General features: G+C 39.8%; 1 protein-coding gene across 5 annotated transcripts in view; it reads right to left on the reverse strand.

The window, feature by feature from the left end:
• The window catches only part of DCAF5 (DDB1 and CUL4 associated factor 5), a 70,795-nt gene that overhangs the window by 4,730 nt on the left and 44,681 nt on the right, over window positions 1-21,384 (reverse strand). For all 5 annotated transcript variants that reach the window (XM_083836801.1, XM_083836805.1, XM_083836804.1 and 2 more), the window contains 2 exons: window positions 13,402-13,468; window positions 3,659-3,786 (listed from right to left, as the gene is read on the reverse strand). In XM_083836801.1, the coding sequence (XP_083692927.1) occupies window positions 3,659-3,786; window positions 13,402-13,468 (195 nt within the window). The remainder of the gene's footprint in view (window positions 1-3,658; window positions 3,787-13,401; window positions 13,469-21,384) is intronic.

The following is a 21,384-nucleotide window of genomic DNA, read 5'->3' on the forward strand; positions in this document are numbered from 1 at the left end:
ACAGATATAAAAATAGGAACAATAACAGAAAAAGGGAGTACAAAACTGGTTCGCTATTTCAGCAGAGATGCCTCTGCGAGCATCTTTGAATTTCTTGTATTCCGTGGTGGCAAACCACCAAAATTTTAAAGAGAAATAGTTATGCTGTTAGCATGAGAATAATTAAAGCCAGCTACATTAGATTATCTCATTAGGCAAAGGCAGCTAGCCACAATGACATTCATCTGTCACCATAGCAACAAAGGCCAGTAGACTCTGCTGTCCTTGATATACAGTTGCCCTCAAAATTAGGCAGTATTCCATTTCCGACACAAAATAGTATTTCTTTCTAAAAATCCTTACACACTTCATCCATTTTACCTTTTCTGGAACTGCCTTCTAACTGTATAATTCTCCATGGCCCTCCTCTAAGCCCCACGCATTAGAGGGAGGGAAAGCTTCGTTTATTTCTCCTGTAGTGCAACTCATTTTCCTGCCAGCACATCCCAACTTCTTATACTTAACTGAGGAAAAAGTAGTATTTTTTTCTATTTTATGTTGCTTAGCCATAGTGGCAAATGCTTTCAGCAAAATGACACTTTTAGTTCGCAGCTGTGCTTTCCCATAGTATGTTTCTGAGATTCAGGTTTTCAAAATGGAGGGCAATGAACGATTTATTTGGGTCCAGCATACGTATCCGGAGTCAAGGCTTCAAGTATCCTTTATTAATCAGCTTGCTGACTATAATTTTAGGTTTCTAAAGCCTCCTCACTTGAATATTAACACACACATACACACACTCCAGCTTAACCACTGTATCCCCACTCCTAGTAGAAATCAAACCTTAAAATACTGAATTATTGAATTAAATTCCTGCAGGTGCCTTACTATGAAATTAAATAAAGCAAAATACGATAACCAAAAAGGTCAAAATCATTCTTGCGAATGTTATTCGTTTCAGCAGGGCTAGGCCTGAGATGAATTTGTATCTCATTTGCAATCAGCATTAAAATAGCAAGTGTGTTGGCAGAAGCACATGGCATTATTGAATGGCTTGTCTGTATCACGCCTTGATGCTGGTGCTATCAGTTCCTCACTTCTACAAGAACTAAAATTAGGCCAGCTAGTCTGAAAAATAAGGGCTCAGACAAACCGACTACTTGCATCCACATTTTAATTCATCACAGAGTTTCTGCAATTGAGGGAATGGAACACCAGACGACCTTCATGAAGTTATCTCCTATGACTCAATTCCAGAGAGATCTTTAAAAGATACCTGAAGGACAGTGGAAGGAAGGACACTTCTTAAGGAGATGATTAAAAAAATTAAAATACTAGCAACAGTTTTTATTTATGGATCTTCCTCTTGTCATCTCAACTTCTCCAGGCAAGCGCTTCAAGCATTTGCGTGGGAGAAAGACAGCCATACAAGGGAAGGACTCGGCTGTTTTTAATGCAGTAAACAGCCCTCTTCCACTGGTTTTCAAGTTGTCTTTCTCTCTCAGGTGTTCAATCTGCCACTTCCCTCACCTTCCTGCCAGCCACCACCACCTTTGCTCCTCTATTTCCCCACGTGGATGCTCTCTTCCTTGCTCCCTCACTCCTCAATCCAGCCACATTTTTCCCTGCCCCTGCAAGGTCTCTCTCCTCAGGCTGCTCTTGCACCTTTGCACCAGGCAGACCCAAGAGTCTCTCAGAACTGCTGGTGTTGTTTCTCCTGTTTTGCCCTACTGACAGTGGCTGTTACTAGTGTCCAGCCTGTCCTCAGAAGTAGTTGGAATGAAGAAGAAAACCACCATATGGTCACCTGCAAAACTGAAGGCACGGTCTGAGTAAACAACAAACAGTAAAGCCATGCAGAACAAACGAGGTATGAGCCTTAAAACAACCCGAGCACCAAACAACATGCTTTACAAGCTGAGCCAAAACAGCATACAACAGAAGTATAAGAACTTCAGGCTCTCTAAAACTTCCTACACCTTTCCCTCGATTTTTCTCTGGTTTGCAATGTTTGGGGACTGCTCAAAGCAGCTACACAAGATGCACGGCACATTCTGTGACACCACGGGTGTTCGCTTTTAAGGAAGCATTCAAGCAGAGATGTCTTTCAAAGAGTTACACAACCTGTGACTGGACCCTTAATCAAACTAACCTTTTAATCACTAGGCAAAAAAAAAACCAACAAAACAAAACAGAAAAACCCTAGCAGAAGTACACAAAAGCAACACAGGGGATGTTTAAACCAATGCTAATCCAATAGTCTAAGCACACTCACGCAGGAAGGATTCATAGGGCGAAGGGTCAGCAGATCTGAAGTCCAAAAGGGAGCCTTGAGACTGTGTGAATCAAATTCCCAAAGCAAATGGATTGCTCTGGCTAAACTGCTTTTAAACAGTGGCAGACTGGCTGCTTGGAAATTGAAAAAATCAGTGAGGTGCTAAGACTGTTCAATGCTCTTTTGTTCAAAGCCTGTTAACCGACAGATTTGTGATCAAGATATTTGCATACAAACCTGTCCTAGGGACATAGATGAAGTAAAACATAGAAAAACAAACTAAAGTACCATTAGAAGACAGAAGAGAAGAAAAGTTGAACTAGGACCAGATACCAAAGGTTGATAGTAGCTGTAAAGCAAGTGATGCAGCTGGACGCTGGGCCATGGTCCCACTATTTTGTCCAGTTCTGGTCCATAATTTGCAGACCCTTGGCAGGACAAGTTCTTTCAGTCAACTTGTAGTTTACTAAAGAATTTATTTACTCTTCACAGAAATAAATGACCTTATTTATAGCCATATGCAGGTAAGACCTTTACGAAGTCATTCAAGAAAAGTGTAGAAGCAGCATTAGTTCTTATTATCCTACTTAAAAATTAAATTCTTCTGTTTTTTTCCTCTTGTTGACAGACATAAATAATAGCAAAATTTCTATAGCATGCGGAATGCAAAGTGCATTAGTGTAGAAAAATCCCATCTCTCTGCTCTCAACCTCTGTTATTAAAAATCGAAAAAAAAAAGTTTCTGCTTTGCTCCCACAATATCAGCTGTCTTTTAAGAAAAAAAATATCAGAGCATAACAGAGTTTGCCATCTCTTTACATTCCACATAACGAGACAGAAACTTTCTAAAAAAATATAAATTGTTACATGATTCAGAAGAAAGCCACAGAAAGGTATGCTGAATTGATCTAATCCAGAGGTGCATACAAAAATTATAAAAGGGCCCCTGAAGCAGTATTTGTGCCAAGTTCAGCTAGGTCAGGCTATGCTATGGGTCAACTGTACCATTCAGAGAAAATTTGCAAAATTTTTTCACTGAAGTCTTAGGAGATGGCATATTATGGCTGTTATCTAACTCTCCTAAGTTTATGGTTAAGTTATGGTACTTCAGCAACATACAGAATTAAGGTGGGGAAAAAAAAAAATCCTTTTGTCAAGGTACAAAAATCCATGAAATCATGATCTTATCCCTTATCTCTAAAACTTTTAAAACTGAAATGGAGTTTAAAGTTGAAATGCCCAATTGCATCAGCTTAGCCAGCTAATGAGACATAACACCTTAGAAAAGAAGATAATGGGAAGACTGGATGGGTGTGGGGTATGAATGATGCAAATAATTTGAGCAAAACAAAGCACTCCTTTCTGAATTACTGAAAGAACACATTTTCTGATGATTAATCTTACCTTTATAATCTTTTCAACGCCAGATGAACAGATCATGTAAGTGTGAGGATTAAACCGGACTTGGTTTACAATTGACCGATGACCTTTCAATACCATAAAAGCACCATTGACAACCCTGCCAATGCCACCTAGGGGAAAAACAAGGACAGCTGAAATGAATAATTAAGTTTCCATATTGCTTTCATTCATAATAATTTAAAGTCATATTATATTTGACAATGTGCTTCAGCTTTATTCTACAACACTTAAGGCCTGTGTTGGCTGCAGAATTCCAAATTTATGAGTAATGCCCCTATGAAAAGCTGCAAGTTTGATGAAAAGCATCCTTCCTGCAAATTATGACTTGGAAGCTAGCTTTAGTTCAACTATCTAAACAAACAAAGAAGGTTTTTGACCCAACAGGACAAGTATGTGAATAAGAGCAACATACATATTTTATGAAATCACCAGTGAAACCATAGTGCCTAAGGCATGACACTACTCAGTCTGTGAATGCGAAGCAGAGACAAATAAAGAAGTTGACTTTGTAATAGCTTTATTTTTTTTTTTTTTTTTAAATCAGCAATTCATTGTTGTCACAATTAACTCTAGTCAGATGGATAGGAAACCTTCAGGGCTACTAACCTGCGTCACTATAATACAGCTAGACTTAGTACAGTCTTCTCTAGACCAGGATCTATAACAACTCATGTTTCTGTGAATCAAGCTTAAAGAGGGACCTGAATAACAAATCTGACCAGTGAGTTATAGCATTCTCTTCCACAAGGGAGAGAATTGACTGAAGCAGAATACTTTTGTAGTAATTGTAAAACTCAAAACAGAAGCTGAGTTATTGACTCTTAATAAGCCTATACACCAAAGCAAGAAACTGTCACACAGTATTTTTTTAATATATATCCACAAATTATGTATTATTCATGTAAATAAAACGATTGTTAGAAAGCATACTTTCATATCTGAATAAACGAGTCAATCAACATGCTATGATTAACAGTATAAATGAAAGAAACCAAGACTTTTAGAAGATTGGAGGTAAAAACTGAAAACCACTTCAGAGGAAAACAATCTTGCTACTTACAACTTGAAAGGTCATAAGCGTACCTTATAGGTTAAAAATCACTTCAGTAGCTTATGTGCTACTTACAGTCATCTTAATACTGAAAAAGTATACTTTATGTATACGTAAACTGATATGCATATGTAAAGTTTTAACATAATTGCTTCTTCTTGCTGCAAATGTTTGCTATCCTTCTTTGTCCTCAAGAGGAGCTCTCTTCTGAAATAGCTGCTGGTTTGAACTCTAAACCCAATGTTGAACCACCTGTCTTCTGAAGCAGGAAGTCAGAGTTCTCCACAATATATGCTTCCAGAAGAAAAGCTTGCATTAACACTGAAGGGTAGCAGGACAAAATGGTCAAAAAATAAAAAGATGAAGAAAAGGTATTTCTCTATCACCTTCCATTTGTTAGGTTACATAAATGACAAAGAACCACAGCTTGCGAGCTTCTGTTCACCCCTCTCCTCTTAGAAGTACTCCATCCCTTCCACTCAACTACAGTCTACAGACCAGACTGATGCGTACAAACAATGATGATGATTCAGAAACGAAGAGTTATCCAACCCCTAAAAATCTCAAACCTATCTGCAAACAGACCTTCACAGCTTCTGGGAAGTGTTCTATTTGTACAGATCAATTTTTGCAGGCACTTTGGAACAGAAAGATAACATGCCTGAGAAGGGAAGAGAGATGGCGAGCAAAAGAAAGAAAAAAATTTTAAAGACTGTCTATAAAGTGAAGACATTTAAAATTCAATGATCTTGAAAGGGAGATCATTCCAGTTAACTTCAAGGTACATTCACCAGAACTACTCTGAGACTGAGCTACCTGGAATAGTTCTCTTATCTGAGTACGCTTATCCGAGCACACCTGTATTTTGTGCAAAGGTTCTACAAAGACAAGTTTGGCCTTCAGCCATTCCAGCAAGATTTCACCAGGGTAAGCAAAATTGACTAGTAAATAACTGATTCGAGAGCAAGTTCATTAAATGTCAGATTGGACTCTTGATTTCCGTTTCCTTTTCTTGAGGTTCCTCACGCCCTTTCACTCTGCTCGCCCTGGTTAGACATTCACGACCACGTTTGTGGCTGATGGCAAGTTGCCCTACTCCCACAGCATTCCTTCCAGCCAAATCACACTCGTCAATACAACTGCATCTATCAAGCCAACTGTAGATGGTTACATCAAGTCCAGTTCTCAACACATTTATCTTGACCTAGCAGACAAATGTTCCAGGGAAGAGGGCCTCAGTAGTGAAGAGACAATTTGCTTAGGAAACGTTTCCAAGTCTGTAAGTAATGGCGAAAAAAGTTTTAACTATCTGTGGACTCCAACTGCCTGAATTCCATAGAAAGCAAGAAATATACCTAATGAAACACTTAGAAAATAATCTGAAGTTAGAGAAAACAATGAGCAAATAAAGAATTATAATGGGCTGCATTTCAAAGTTAGTCACTGGCCTCTTCTGGGACCAGAAGCAGTATGAATTAATCCACAATTACTTCACTAGTAGAACAGTGATAACAGTTATTTAATGTCACAACTGTCTTCTGAAACTTCAAATGTTTATAAATTTACTAAGAGCACTGGATGAAAAGTACACGGCATGCCATGTCTAGAACACAGCTCTCCCTAGGCCATATTCAAATTCAGAAAGTGCGAAGAAACTCCAAAGCCTTCTGCTTTAACATTGAAGTTCTCTAAATTAAAAATCACAGAATCATAGAATGCTTTGGGTTGGAAGAGACATTAACGATCATCTAATTGCACTCCCCTTGCCATGTGCAGGGACACCTTCTGCTAGATCAGGTGCCCAAAGCCCCATCCAACCTGGCCTTGAACACCTCCAGGGATGGGGCATCCACCGTTCCTCTGGGCAACCTGTTCCAGCGCCTCACCCCCCTCTGAGTAAAGAATTTCCTAAAACCTAATCTAAATCTATTTTCTTTTAGTTTAAAGCCATTACTCATTGTCCTGTCATGACAGTCCCTGACAAAGATTCTCTCTCAAGTTTTCCTGTAGGCCAACTTTAGGTACTGGAAGGCCGCAATTAGGTCTCCCCTGAGCCTTCTCTTCTTCAGGCTGAACAACCCCCACTCCCTTGGCCTGTTTTCATGGGAGAGGTGCTGTTCCTGCCTTCTGATCATCCTCGTGGCCTTCCTCTGGACTTGCTCTAATAGGTCCTTTCACACTGTTAACAGCAAAGAGGAAGCACAACACTCGAACATACGCCAGAGTGAACTTCCCTACAAAGCCCCTTAAAATAACTAACTGCCAATTACAGGAAAAGTCCCCAAGAGCTTTGTGATTAGTGGAACCGCAGTTTAGCACAGTTTTTTCCAGTAGTAAGAAAGGTTTTAATAATTTAAAATGAGAAGTACTGACTCCAGCAATGCCTTGATAATTTTTGTGTCAAATGTAAGAGACTGACCCAGACTCTTGGTTTTGGAGAACTCCCTTGCCTGATGCAGTTTTAGTCTATCAACTCCTATACGCTTTGGTGATGTCTCTAAATCAATGCTTAATGCAGAGCCTTCTTCTCCATCCTTATCCTTCTCATCCTTATCCTCTCCCCTTCATAGTCGTCCAGCAAAGCCGATATCATATTACACGAGTATCTACGTGGCAGACATGCTTGTGTCCAGACTTGTCTGGAATCCCCCTGGTCTCTCAGCAGGCCTCAACAGTCCAGGCTCAGCAGAGGCTTAGCTGCAGCTGTACAGCTTCTAGCCGTCTCACAGCGTGAGTCGAGTTTGCTCACGTCTGCTGCCAAAAAAATAAAAATAATCTCTGCATTAAGTTGAGGTTGGCCACCAAGTGCTCAAATTCCTGATGCCATCTTCCATTTTTATATGTAATGATTTCTATTTATTTTTCTTTTTGCTGTCTTCACTTAAACTGGCATTTTTATTTCCATTGTTTCGCTTCTGTTATCACAAAAAAACTCAAAATTTTGCTTTTGAAGTTAGCTTTTTTTTTGGGAGGGGGGTGTTGCTTTCAAATTTAGTGGCATGCACAGGTCTTGCAACTGGTTTAGCATGACAGCTTTCATATTCTTAGATAGTTACCACACTTGTACACACAGTATTTATACAAAAGTCATGGATTTAGCTCGCATACATGTTGGTACTATGAAAGAAAAAAAAAACACGTTTAAAATTCTTCACAGGCTCATTATGCAGATTGTAGAAGGTTTTTAACTTTCTAACCACTGGAGGAGGGGATGGAGATATACTAGCTGGTTTTGAAAAGCCTTCCAAAAATTGCTATGCTTACAGACAGTTCTGACTAGTGATTTAGTGTTCTAGCTGTGCTGGTCTGCTTTTACTTGATACACAAAGGGAAATGTCAAGAAAATCCTTCTTCTTCTACACCCTGCAAATAGGTGTACCAAAGAGGAGCAATTCAAAGTCTCAAAAAATTCTCTAAATATATATCTTACTATGATATTTGTCCAGCCGCCACAACTTGTTAGAGCTTAAATCTGAAGTGTACATTTTAAATATACACTTTAAAAAGTGATTTCCTCTACGTACACTTGACAAGAATACCATGGCAACATGGTGTATCTATAGGCTTTAATACAGACTGAAGGAAACAACAGCACAATGCCTCAGAAGCAGTAGATGTCTACTAAGTTGTCAAAGGGCGTACATTTTTGCTTGCTTTATTATTATGCATTTAAAATATTATGCTAACGAATTATTAATTATGCATATTTTCATATTTATGCAGATAAATTAGCATTTCATATATAGAGAACATGTTTGATGGTACACACCGCCAAGTTAAAAAACAAATAAACACTGGAAAACATAGTAAGGGAAAGCAAGCTACTTGCACAGCAATCCTCCCATGGAGAAGTTCCATAACACGTAGCAGTATTTAAAACAAACAATTGAACAAATTATCTGGAGAATAAGGAAAAAAGGGAAGCGTTTATTCAAAAGAGTGCCCTAGTGCAGAAATCCTGTAAGAACGTGGAAGAGTCTCTAAAGTAATAGAAGCTGCATTGTTCCAAATATTTAAAAAGAAGTCAAAGTACTGGAGAACTTCCTGGGATAAGGAACAATCTCCACGGTCTCTGTAACAAAGGAATTAAATGACCTCATTAAAAAGAAGTCCTTTCTATCTAGGACGCTGAAAAGAAGTCCCACTGGTTGTTCATATAAGGTAGAAAGACGCTCCATAAACTAATGCATAACTTCATACAAGCCTTGCGAATTACTCAAAGTGCTGAAAGCTCCTGAGAAGAACCAGACATCTGCTGCTGCTGCCAGTGTGCCATAGCATAGCATTTCACTGTAGTACTTGGCACTACAAAGAAAGCTAACTTAAAAATAATTTAGTTTTCATTAATAATAATAATAATAATACAGGACACATTTAGTCCATAGGCCACAGCCCTGCATTTGAATCCTATGAGGTCATGATATGCTCACGGAAGAGGGAGACTATGCAAGCAACAACACTGCTGAATGTTGTAGAACTCTGATGTTGCTTCATGTTCTTCCACCAGTCGGGCAAACAAACATTCACAGCATACAGGGCTTCTGTCAGGGCAGCAAATTATGTTTAGACCCCTTTAAAAGTCCATCTGGTCACTTACGCACCTGCGTTTGTTTTGTACAATGCATGCCAGCAGATGGCTTTGCTCCTCAGAGAGCTGTCCGTAGAGAAGCTAGATTAAACACAAACACTCTTGCCTAGAGAGCACAGGTCCCTGCACCATCCCTTCTAGTGGGATCAGGCATCTGAGTCCAGCTGTGGCAGCAGCCAGAGCAAACTCAAGGTTTCTCAGCAGCACAGGCAAGGTTTACTTTGGTCATGTCAAAGATGGGGTGAGAACAGCAAGGGCTGGTCAAAGACCTCTCTCCTCCCTGCAAGGAGGGTTTGGAGGAGTCATCAGGGGAGCCTGGTGTAGCACTCCTGGACTGCTAAGTACTTGTGGGGAAAGCTGTCCCAAGTGAGATAACCCGGTTCAAATGTTATGAAAAGATCTGTTGACGAATTCTTCAAGCCTAAGGAGCCGTCTGCATTTACAATGACCAAAGAAAAAAAGGAAGAAAAATTGCATCAGTTCTGCTCAAAATTGATGCAATTAGTTTAGTAACTGGACCACAATGATGGGCCCTTTCTTGCTAGCAGTTAAAGACAGAATTAAGAAGAGGTTTTGAAACAGTTTGCTGTTCTGATTTAGTCAAGTTTTTCAGACTTTAGTCAAGTTTTTCCTTCTCTGGTAAGAGCCTGACAATGCAAACTGAAGGATCGCCAGCTGCCTTCTCTATCACAAATATCATGTCCCTCACACAGCATCTTTGAGCAGTATTTCAAAAGCAAGAGAGACAAGCTCTGAGTTGCAAAGATGATTCAGAGTAGTGGGTGAGGAATGTAAATTCCTTCTAAGCCCTCTATTACTCTGCAAGACGTGTCAGGTTCTGTCTTGAATGGGGATTCTTTACTAAGAGGCTGTATTTATGGAAGTTAGGTTTAAATACTGCCTGAAGTGCTTACGCTGTTTAACAGGCTTGCTGGGCAGGTCACTTAGGGCCGATGTCTATTCTCACTTCTAGCTTGCCTTCAAGTCAAATAAATGCCATGGAAACATGGGACTGCTTTTCTTATACCAGATCAACGTATTTGTTGTGCTAGAACCTCTGCCTCTGAAGAAAAATGGAATATGTGCTTTAAAGAGGAAGTTGGCTAACAAATTTACCACACGATTGGCAAGAGGGGAAAGCTGGGTAGTACTTAGATGGAGGAGGAAGTGGAATTCCTCCAACAAGCTATTCCATCTTCAAGAAAGGACAAAAAGGTGGTAAAAAAAAAAGAAACTCCTTTTTGGCATTGGAAGTCCTGGCTTATTTAGAACAATCTAAAGTTGTGGAGGAAGACAGTAAGGCTCTTCAGTAGAATAGCTTCCTAAGCAGCTTGGGGAGTATCTTTTGCTCTTCCCCAGCTCCCAAATAAATCTTGTCTTAAAAATTCATCTGAACAGAACCACTGGAGGAATCTCCAGCCGAGGGGGAATGACTCAATGCAACCTACTGGGAAGACACCTCTAAACTATCATTATTTGCCATAAAACCAGCAGAATCTGTTCCATTTTCCTGGCACAATACCAACACAGGTAACTGCATTCCTCCACAATGAAATAAGTTTGCAGTTGTCTGACTGATGTATTCTATTCTACTCTTCTTCATCTTTTGTGTAGTAATATTGCTAACCATGAGTTAGCTAATGCTTGCTATACCTGGATGTAACCAAAACAATCTGTTTCAGAGCTGTCTTTAAGGACACAGCTCTATAAAAAGATTTGTTTCTGCAAATAAGTTGCTATTTATGTTATTTATATTAATAGCTGATATAATTTAAGGGACTTGTACCGTAAATATTTATAGCAACACAACGTCTGAATTCAGCTGGAAAGATAGAAATCGGTCAGGGTGATATTTTTATTTAAAATATCAACCAACAGTACAGGACATTACATCATCCTGTCTAGTTTGTACAATATTTAAATGAAAAACCACATCCCACCCCCTCAGATTACAGACCCAAAGACATTTCTATTTTAAGCTAGGGTGTGAGAATAAGGAGTTTGCCACTGAAGCAGAAGGTTTCTAAGGTCTCCATACCCTATAGCAAGACTTCTTCTCCAAGAAGGAGGCAGAGCAAGCTCTCCAGCTGAACTATCATGAACCACAGGACCAGATTTAAAAAAGGATGTTTCATCACATTCAAAAACAGCCCAACCCTTCAAGGGCTGAATGAAGAAAAGAAGAACTTCAATAAGACTATCACAAGTGACTTGGATGGCTGATGAGATTTGCCACAGAAACCAAATTTCTAGGTTTATCAAAGCAATACTCATGAGCTTTTTAAAACTCTTTCAGTAAGTCTCATGTAAATTGAGCAGTTATCTAAGACATACAGGTTCCTACAACAGGATCTTCGGATGCTATTAAGCAATTACTGATGGCAATTGACATTAAGTAATTAATTTTGTAACTGAAATGTTGCAAGTTTACTGACACCCTTCCTCAAGTTACAAGAACCAGAAACAAAAAAGCTGACTGAAACACGTAAGACAGGGTTTTGTGACAATTCCAGCTATCAGTCCCTGTGCACAGGTTCCAGATACAAGGTTTGTCATCTGCAGGTGTCTGGAAAAAAGTTTTCAAAAGCATCACAGCCAAATACAAGAACCCAAATCCAGAATTTATAAATGCAGTGAGGATAAGTATAGGATTACATTTTGTATATGTTACTACAGTGCACAAGAAAATATACAGATAAATAACTAATTTAAACGTATGTAACTTTTACTCTAGATAGGAAGAAATTCCATAATTAGAAATAAAATAATAACAAATGAAGAAGGAAATCATACAAGTGGAAAGCTGAGCAGAGGGAAGTCTCTATAAACCCTTCAAGAAAAGACAGAAGGCTGAGGTACTGATATTTTTAACAGGGCCATCTTCAGGACTTCTGGACCACAACACTAAACGTTCATTAAATAACCAATCCAAGATTAGAAGGACATTTTCCTCAAAACTCTGGCATTAAACAAACCTTTTAGAGGTTAGTCATCCTCTTAGCTGTGGATTACACAGTGGTGATTAATGGTCTTTGAAAGCAAAACAAAATCTTTTCACTTCACCTCCAAAGCAGACTGTAATTTTCTTTCACTATTGCTAGAGCACCTGAGACCATGAAAGAACTCTTGGTTGTGCTTAATACCACTACAATGTGGAGTTTGAACTGTGAGAGCCATTAAAAACCAAAATGGAAGTGGATTTTCCTGGAGTCTTAAGTCTTTCAACAAAGATTCAGCACCACTCTGAAAGAGTAGTTTGAATTGTTTCCACAGAAGAGAGATGCTGATGTTATAAGGTCTAGAGATAGTAATGGATGATGTCGTATTGCCAAACCCTACACAATACCAGACAATACCAAATCAGGCACCAACCGTATAGCATTTGCAACACCATTGTTATATTCCACACTGCTGCTTTTCTTTAACACCCCCACTCCTGTTCTATGCAGATCTGGGTTACTGCTGCTACTTGCCTACTGTGTCTGCCCCAGCTTGGGAAGGGTCAAAAGTAAGCATAAGCGATCGTCGTTTCTACCAGCTACAGTGCTCCTCCACCCAGAACGTCCAAGAGCATACCTGCTCTGTGTCAGAATTCAGCAGGAGGGTTTTGGGGTAGGAGGAAAAGGAGGGTGGCACCGTATAAAACAGGCCAGAATCATTTTATGCTGCAAGCTTCGTTAGGGGATGAAATTTCTTAGTAACAGATCCTGAGTACTTCAGTGAGCTCAGATCGGCTTAGAAGCAGCAGAACTGGTAGACTCTTGTCTACCAAGCAAAGGAGGAAAGGCAGACCCTGCCTCCAGCCACAGCTCTTTCTCTTTGTCAGTTCATCCAGATGATTTAAACGATCGTTATAAGAGAAAAGAAATACAAGGAAAACCACTACGATCACAGATTCAAATAGCATTGTCCGTTGCTACCCAGAGACTACATTATGTGTGACCGTAAACTCTCCCCATCCAGCTTTCATCAGAACAATTCTGGATTCAGTGGCTGAGTGAAAACAGCAATTTTTCAAAAAACAGACTAGTATTTGTCAGGCATTCTCCACCCTAAACCCCCAAATTCCAAAACAACAGAACTTACCTGCTTCTGGATCTGGAGGAATCCTCCACATATACAAATTGAAGTCATCAGAGCCCGAAAGAATGTACTGTTAAGAATAAAAATAAAAGCAGTTTACCACAAGGTATCACCTGAATTACATTATTTGATTGTTGATCTAGTTTCTCCAAACATAAAAAGAAAAGAAAATGAGATAGTTTTCCTCATTCTTTGCACCTCACTGATCAACTTATCCTTAAACAGGGATGAGGTACCAGCAGAAAAATGCTGCATGCTTATAAGTGGACCAAAGTTCAAAAGCATGCTTCGTGTATCTAATGCCTACTGCCCAAAGTGCATGTTTTCTTTGTTAAATAAGGCTATAGATTATGGCTGGCTTTAATACCTACAGGACTAGAGCAAACATGGATCTTGCAGCCTGCAACTCTTGTCTGTTTTTTTAATGTCTGCCACTCACCCTTTTTTCTCTCCTCCTGAACTACTGAGGAAAACTTCTTCAAACACATACCTAGAGAAGAGAGCTAGCACTTTCATTACACATAAGCACAATGTGTATGGCTCACAGCAGTCTGCTGAAGACCATCAAAGGTCAGTCAATGATGATGATAATTTTCAGCACTGAACAAAACCAAAGCTAAACACTGTCACCAAGTCTCAAACTGTTCAAAAACCACATGTGAATCATGTTGTTTATTTTTCTCCTGGTTACAGCTACTCTGAAGAGATGGACAGCTGCCCTTTTTCAACAGTACATGAACAACAAGCATGCATTATGGCGTATAAGTTTAGGCAATAATGCAATCTGAAGTAGCCCTACTTCATAAACTACAAACATGCACTGGAATGACAAGTGACATCTGACATGGTAAAAAGCTTATGCCCCTCAGTTAAGAGAGGCTATAAATTGTGCCTTGTTTTCAAATATCTCTTATCCAATAAACTGTACATTCCTAATTAAGAGATGAGAAGACACATAATGGAAACACTGGCAGATATCAATTCCAGTTATTTTGGTGCTGACAGTTTAAATCTACCATCCTCAGCAGACTTGTGGGTTCTGCTTAATCAATGCAATCAATAAGCTGGTTTTTAATTATTTTATTATTGTAATTATTTGGAGAGAGGGAGGGGAGAAAAAGAAATAAACAGAGCAAGTCTGTCTCTTTTTTTTATCCTTTGATAGGAGAAAATTCTGTTTTGTTTGGCTCAAATATAATTTGGTTCATCTTTCACTCTCCAGAGATATATAATCTCATCAGGCAAAGTAACATTAAGCAGTGAGGAGATAAGTCCTGGAATAACACAGGACTGAGAAGCAAATAAACAAAAAATATATACCAACACGGAGAAGCTGCTATAAATTTACACATATTCTGTTTGCAATGCTAATTACATTCTTGCAGAGTTTGGATGTTTCCAGCCACAAAAATTGCAATTACTAACCACTGAAGTCCCTTGTCTGGCGTCCAACTACCACTATCCAACCATTCTTCTTTCCCTTATTTTTAAGGATGTAGGATGTGAGTAAGCATTTATGAATGCAACTCTACACATTTTCTGACAGGTAAGAAGCATTGATCAAACACCAGTTCCATTACAAACTTGTGTGCGCTAGTTCTGCATCACTCATAGACCCTTCCTTTCCAAGCCAGAAAGCAATTTCTACAAGTCAACGTGTTCAAGCACTTAGGCAGCTTACCTCTGCCAAACTGACCTAATGGTGCCAGGAATACGTGCTTCCCTTTCATCTCACTGCTTATAAACGTTAGCCCACAGCAGGCTGAGCCGCGGTGCCAGATCTACACAAATCAGGGCTCTCAGAGGCAACCTCCCAGCAACCAGAAAGAAAGCAGCTCTCATGTGTTTTGTTACACAGAAAATGCTCCATAGGAAAAAAAAAAAAAAAAAAGCTAATGCTTGAAGAAACGTTGCCAGTTGTTGACATTTATTACCAAAGTGTGCAGCTGAAGCAAAAACTGGTTTGTCTATGACGTGGAGAAAAAAAAAAAGACTTCTAAAACATCTAAAAAGCTCAGTATATTGAATTTCTTGTATTTATGACCACAATATATTAAAAAAAAAAAAAAGTTCAACAACTCCTTTAACATGAGAGCAATTTACCACTTCACGTATGAAATCAAACAAGCCTATCAACGTCAGGCCCAGAAGCGATAGGTTTCAGATATCCTGCACCACACACAAAACACAGAAAAACCGCATTACATATGTGCAGGGAACTAAGCATCTCTGAGGCTCTTCTAATCAGCTTCAAAATTGATCTGCGGATGAAAATGCTGTATGTCCTATGAGACTCAATGGCCAGTTGTCTAGGAAATCTGACGTATCATTGTCAGCTGAAGAGGAACACACTACCTTCAAATGCTCCTGACTGAGTCTGACTGTGGAGAAAGGGAAAATTGGTGTATCCTTGCAGCGATGCAGACTAATGGCAATTTGACTGCGTTATCCTGAATGCAACCAGAGGGTCAAGACAAGTGATTATTCCCCTTATATGGCCCTTGTGAGGCCACACCTGGAGTACTGTGTCCAGTTGGATCCCCCGATACAAGAGTAACCCTAATAAATTGGACAGAGTGGAGGAGGGCCACTGAAGCTAAGAGGGCACATGACCTGCAAGGAAAAGCTAAGGGAACTGGCCTTACTTAGCCGGAAGAAAAGAAAATGAAGGGCCAGAGCGGACCCCAATAGTCTTCCACTGCCCAAAGGAACCCAGAGCAGTCAGGGACAGACGCTTCTCAGAGGCGTGCGGTGAATGCTCAGGAAGCAATGGTCACAAGTCACAGCAAGGGAAATTCCAGCTGAGCACAACGGAACAACGTGTTCAGGAGCATGACAAACGCTGCAACTCAGCCCCAGAAAGACAGGGGAGCCTCCACCCCTGCAAATCCAAAATTTAACTAGGCTCCCTGATTGACCTGATCTGCCTTTGACTATGCCTGCTCTGAGAAACAGCTTTGGACAGGTGACTTCCAGAGCTCTTTTCTGATTCTGCCAGTACCAAAGAAATAAAAAGGAAAGAATTGTCTTAGCAGAGTGTTGGTTTTTTTTCTCTCTCCAAGGACAGAGAGACTCAACTATCTACTTAAAAGCATCACAAGGTCCTTCAGTTAGTTATTAAGCCAGAAGAAGGTAACATTTGCAACAACCAAATAAATATGGCCAAGTCATTCTGGAGGCAGTAAGTACAAATGCAGCACCTACATTGCAATTTATGTCTAATCACAGAACAAAGCTCAGGATTTGAGCTGATGTTGTGAAGAAGTAACTGTGTGTCTAATCTTGAAACCAAGACAGCCATCAATAACGGCCAGAAACTGATAGATACAAATTTGATGTTTTAGACTACAGGCTGAAATTTTTATATATATTCAAGATTTATTCCAATAATTAGCTCTTGCTAGTAATCCTTAGAAACATACCATATTCTGCAAAATGCCCAACAATTTGGAATCTTCACCATTCTACTGCCACCACAGCAGCAGCTGCCATGGTTTTCCATTTCTCCACCACGTTAAGGACACCTCTGGGGTACATGTTTTCCTGCTGTTCTCACAATACAGAACTGAATTCCTATGGCCTTTTGCCTTTTTCCCATTCCTTTTGCCTTTTTGCTGTGAGATCAGGTGATAGTAGGGAGCTGGGAAGTACAACATGGCTTTTCAGCTAGAGACCAAGAGGCAGCCAGAAGCACAACTTCATGACTTCTGCTACCTGAAGAACAATGTGCCAGCTGAAGCTTCAAGAGCAGACACCCAAGCTGCTAAAGCCAGAACTGCACTGTGACATCTGGCAATTCGACATTTGACAATTCCAACTGGTAGTGTCTGCACAAGGCAATGGGAGCCCAAGGCCTCTGGAGATCACAGCTGGACTGATGGTACTGGGACATTTACACGATCATTTGTGATTTTTTTTTTCATGTACTTGTTATTAGCATAACAATAAGCCAACACTTTTCCACACTGGTTGAAAGCTGCAGGATAATGACTGAGAAATTGCAGAAGTCAGTCCGTACTACTAGAGAATTCAAAGGAATAATTGCTATCAAGTGCACCAAGCCCTTGTTAATAGGGCTAAAATTCTGAGGGAATAGAGTAGACTTTTTAAATGGAAGAAGAGAAAGGAAAGAAAAGGAGTTTGGAGTACAGTAGATGAAAGAACATCATGCTGCATACGCTTAGACTCCACTTTAATTATGTCCAAGGGTTTTTGGTCCTGAGGGGATGCGCAAAGAGTAATTCCTAGCAGAGCACCTCCTGCTAACTCCTTCAAGAACAAAAGCCTGGATAATCAAATCACAGAGCCAAGCTAGTAAGAGGCAAAACCATGTGCATTTACAAAAACAAGTAAATGCTAAGACAAGGTGCACTCTCCCTCCTTTTTACCCTCCCCTCTGAAGGGAGGCTGTAAGCAGAACATAACACAGAGAACTGGTGTAGCGCTGAGTTCTGCATCAGAGCAGACGCTGAGCAGAGAGTACAGATGCTCAGATGTCTGGGGGCAGAGACCAATATTAAAACCACCTGTTTCATTGTCTGCATTTTTGCTGCTGTATCTGACTAGGGCTTCAGAAATCAACATTCAGCGTATTCACATAAACATGCGGTTATAGAGAAAAGCAGTTGCTAATAAATAATATTTATTTTTTTAAGAAGGGAAGAATCAGCTTCTACGTCTAGCTGTTAGTAACAATGACAGGAAAAGGCTTCCAAGATGACTACCAGCTGCTGATTCAGTAGTTTGCCTTAGAAGGAAGAAAACTCTCAGGCGTGGTTAGAGTCTGCTGCTGGAGAAAGTCTGAGCTTCAAGTACGCATGAAATGATTAACATGAACTATCATCAGGAATCTGGCAGCGCTACTTTGGACTAGCAATCTCCACTCACTCCCTGCAACTCTCCTCGTTTTCTCTTTCCCCAAGGAGATTAGAACACTTGATATAAATAAATGGAGATCTAATCTGTTGCTATAGTCTTGTAACAGTAGCATTAGCATTGCATTTTGTAATACCACTCGGGAGAATTTATTTTTATACTTACCACTGCTGGTTTCAAAGTTTTCAAAATCCCACAGGCTGTATTTCCTCAGGTACTACCAAATATGGACTACTTCAATAAAACTATATCTAAATCAAATCTTATATTATTGTTTTGTTAATATCCACATTTCATGTTTCCATAAAATCCCGTTATTTAATGACCTAGAACAGAGATATTTCCAAGCTTTTGGCCCTAGACAAGGGACCAGCAGAGACAGATAATTTTTTCCCCCGAAGTATGACCAGATCTTTTGAGTGGCCCTACTAATGTAAGAAGAACATAGGAAAATTTGTTTTAAAAGCACAAGAGAAAACACACTATTGCCATATAATTACATATAGGGGAAGGTGACCATGATTAACAGTATGGAGATGGTAACCATTTGAAAAGCATGGAGATTGGTAACCAAAATGAAGAAGCCATGAACATGCCCACTGATGCCCAACTCAGAGTCATTCACCCTACGGACAGCAAGGCGTTGGACAGACTCAAATTCCATGCTGCTGCTTACAGCCTTACCAAATCAGCTCTGAAAGAGACTCAGCTTCTTAAATCTCAATTCCCACTCACTTGAGAATGCCTGTCCCTTCTTCAAGGGGGCCAATAAAACTTTGGGCACGAAAGATCAGATTAGACAGAATTTTCGTCGGGCTTTCAGGCAGCTGTTCTTTAGCCTCTTGAAGTAGTTCAAAATCTACACACTGGGGAAGGAAGTACAGAGGCACCCAAATGTGATGGAGTTCTGTTGGTGCTTTGCATAGCCCCTTTAAGCAGTGGGAAGTATGGTCCTCCATATGTTGCCTATAATATAATTCATGGTTGGGGTGTAGGCTTTCGTTTTTCTCCTAGTGACAATGCATAAAAGTTCTGGATTGGTGGTAGTCTGCTAGGCTGAAGTCCTAACTGCTCTTGAGCATAAGATACCTTGGACATCTCTGTGGTGAGGTATGCACTGAACAAACCACAGTTTGATGTGGAATTGTAAAAACACTAACTACTTGTCCAAGAGGTTAAAATTCATAGCAATCAGCACTTTGGGGAAGGAAACCACTTACATGAAGAATATAAAAACGGAGTATTTTTTCCAAGGGAGAAAGGTCTCCTAAGGAAACCAGGTGTATGCTATTTCGATCTTTGTGGCACCAACCCGACTTTAAGAACTTTTAAGCTTAGCAGACAACTTCAAATTTGACAGAAGACCTGAGGGCTCAATAATTATGAACTGTCCAGATTTCCTTTTTTTTTTTTTAAACAAACAGTGGCTACTTACAGGGTGTCATCTTTGAGAGAAAGGCAGTACCAAAATCACACCCCCCAATGAACAACAGGAAGCCCAGATGGGAAGTCATCCTTGAACCAAACAAAATGCCACTGAAATCACCATGATCTACCTCTCATGAAACTATTTCAAAGGGGATGAGAAAGCAAACTACAAACACATAAAACCAAAACGTTCAAAAGGTCACCTCATACATATATACACGTGTGTATATATAAAATATCTCAACCATAAATATTTTTCATGCTAAATATGTAATGTATAGTGAGAACCATATTTGACAAAAGACAACCAATTCCTTTTCTTACAGCTACATCTTAGCCACAGGAGTCTCATTTATAAGAAAGGTGTGTAGTGTAGTATTGGCATCTCAAAAACCCCAGAATTTTTGTTTTAAATGACTGATATTTAATTTACAATTTGAACAGAATTTAGCGTCAAGTCTGCACTTTTCTGCAAGTAGAAAGCCCACATTTATTTTCAAGTCATCTTTCTATTGTTAAAATACCCACTAACCAGGAGGAAAGTGAGTTAAGGACGCATACGGTTGATGGTTGGACTTGATCATCTTGAAGGTCTAAAATTCTATGGAGGAGGAAGACACTCCTTCCTATTCAAGATGCAACAAGAAACACACACACAAAGCAGCAAGATAACATAGTTTTAGAAGGGCAACTCCAGAGGAATAAGGAAAAAAAAAAGACCTCCCACAAAGCAGATATATAGCTCTTTCCTTTAGCAGTCAAGAAGCAAACCATCAGTTGGGCTAAATATTGAATCTCTTTGCAAGTCCTGATCTTTCTGCCAGTCTGTTTCTGTACGCTGATGAATCTAGGCTTTCACGATAGAATTCCTACCAAGTACAACTTGAAAATCTGCTCTAATGATCATCTGCTGGCCTCTTTGCCAGGTATGCTTCTACTTACACCCCTTGGGCCAACATCAGAGCTCACGGCACAGTAGAGGCTGGTTCAGTACCTAGAACACCAAAATCCCATAATAAATAACAGTCAGTCATCCAATTCATTTCCTCTGCTTCGGCTATTTCAGCCAGGTTGTACAGGGTTCAGGTGAGTGCCAAAAGGGCCCAAGTAACATATAGAACCTCCTCCCCTCTCGATGCCATACTGCCTTGTTTGTCCCCCCTGAGTGCAACCCCAGTCAGAGTGGCTGCCTCTTCTTATTTTAGAAGCTGTCACTGTTGTCAACTAAGAAATTCCTCCCTCCAAGCTAGGTAACCAGTGGGTAGGGTAGGGTAACAAAGAAGAGTCACCTGTGCAGGCTATTGCTCTTGTAGATGTCTTTCAATAACTAGACCTAAAGTAGGAAAAGAAATAACTAGGAAAATTATTACTGAAATGTGTTTTGGAAAGTTTATGGTTCAGAAAATCATTTATCTACTAAAAAGGATACCTATATGTACTTTTATTTTCTCCTCTGTAATAAATCCAATGGCCTGAATCATATCTGTTGTGGAGTCTGACATAATGAAAGACTAACCTACAACTAGTTCGCATAGCACTGTGGCATTACGAAACCTTTGCTTTGAAAACAGCCACCTTTTTCATACAAGCAAGAAGAGCAGCTTGCAACCTGCAGCATTTGAGACTGTTTTTCAAGAGGGTTCAAACTGGCACAAACAAGAGCTTAAGAGATTTCCATCTTGG

Source organism: Anser anser, assembly GCF_964211835.1.
Source record: "Anser anser genome assembly, chromosome: 5".
Taxonomy (NCBI): Eukaryota; Metazoa; Chordata; class Aves; order Anseriformes; family Anatidae; genus Anser; species Anser anser.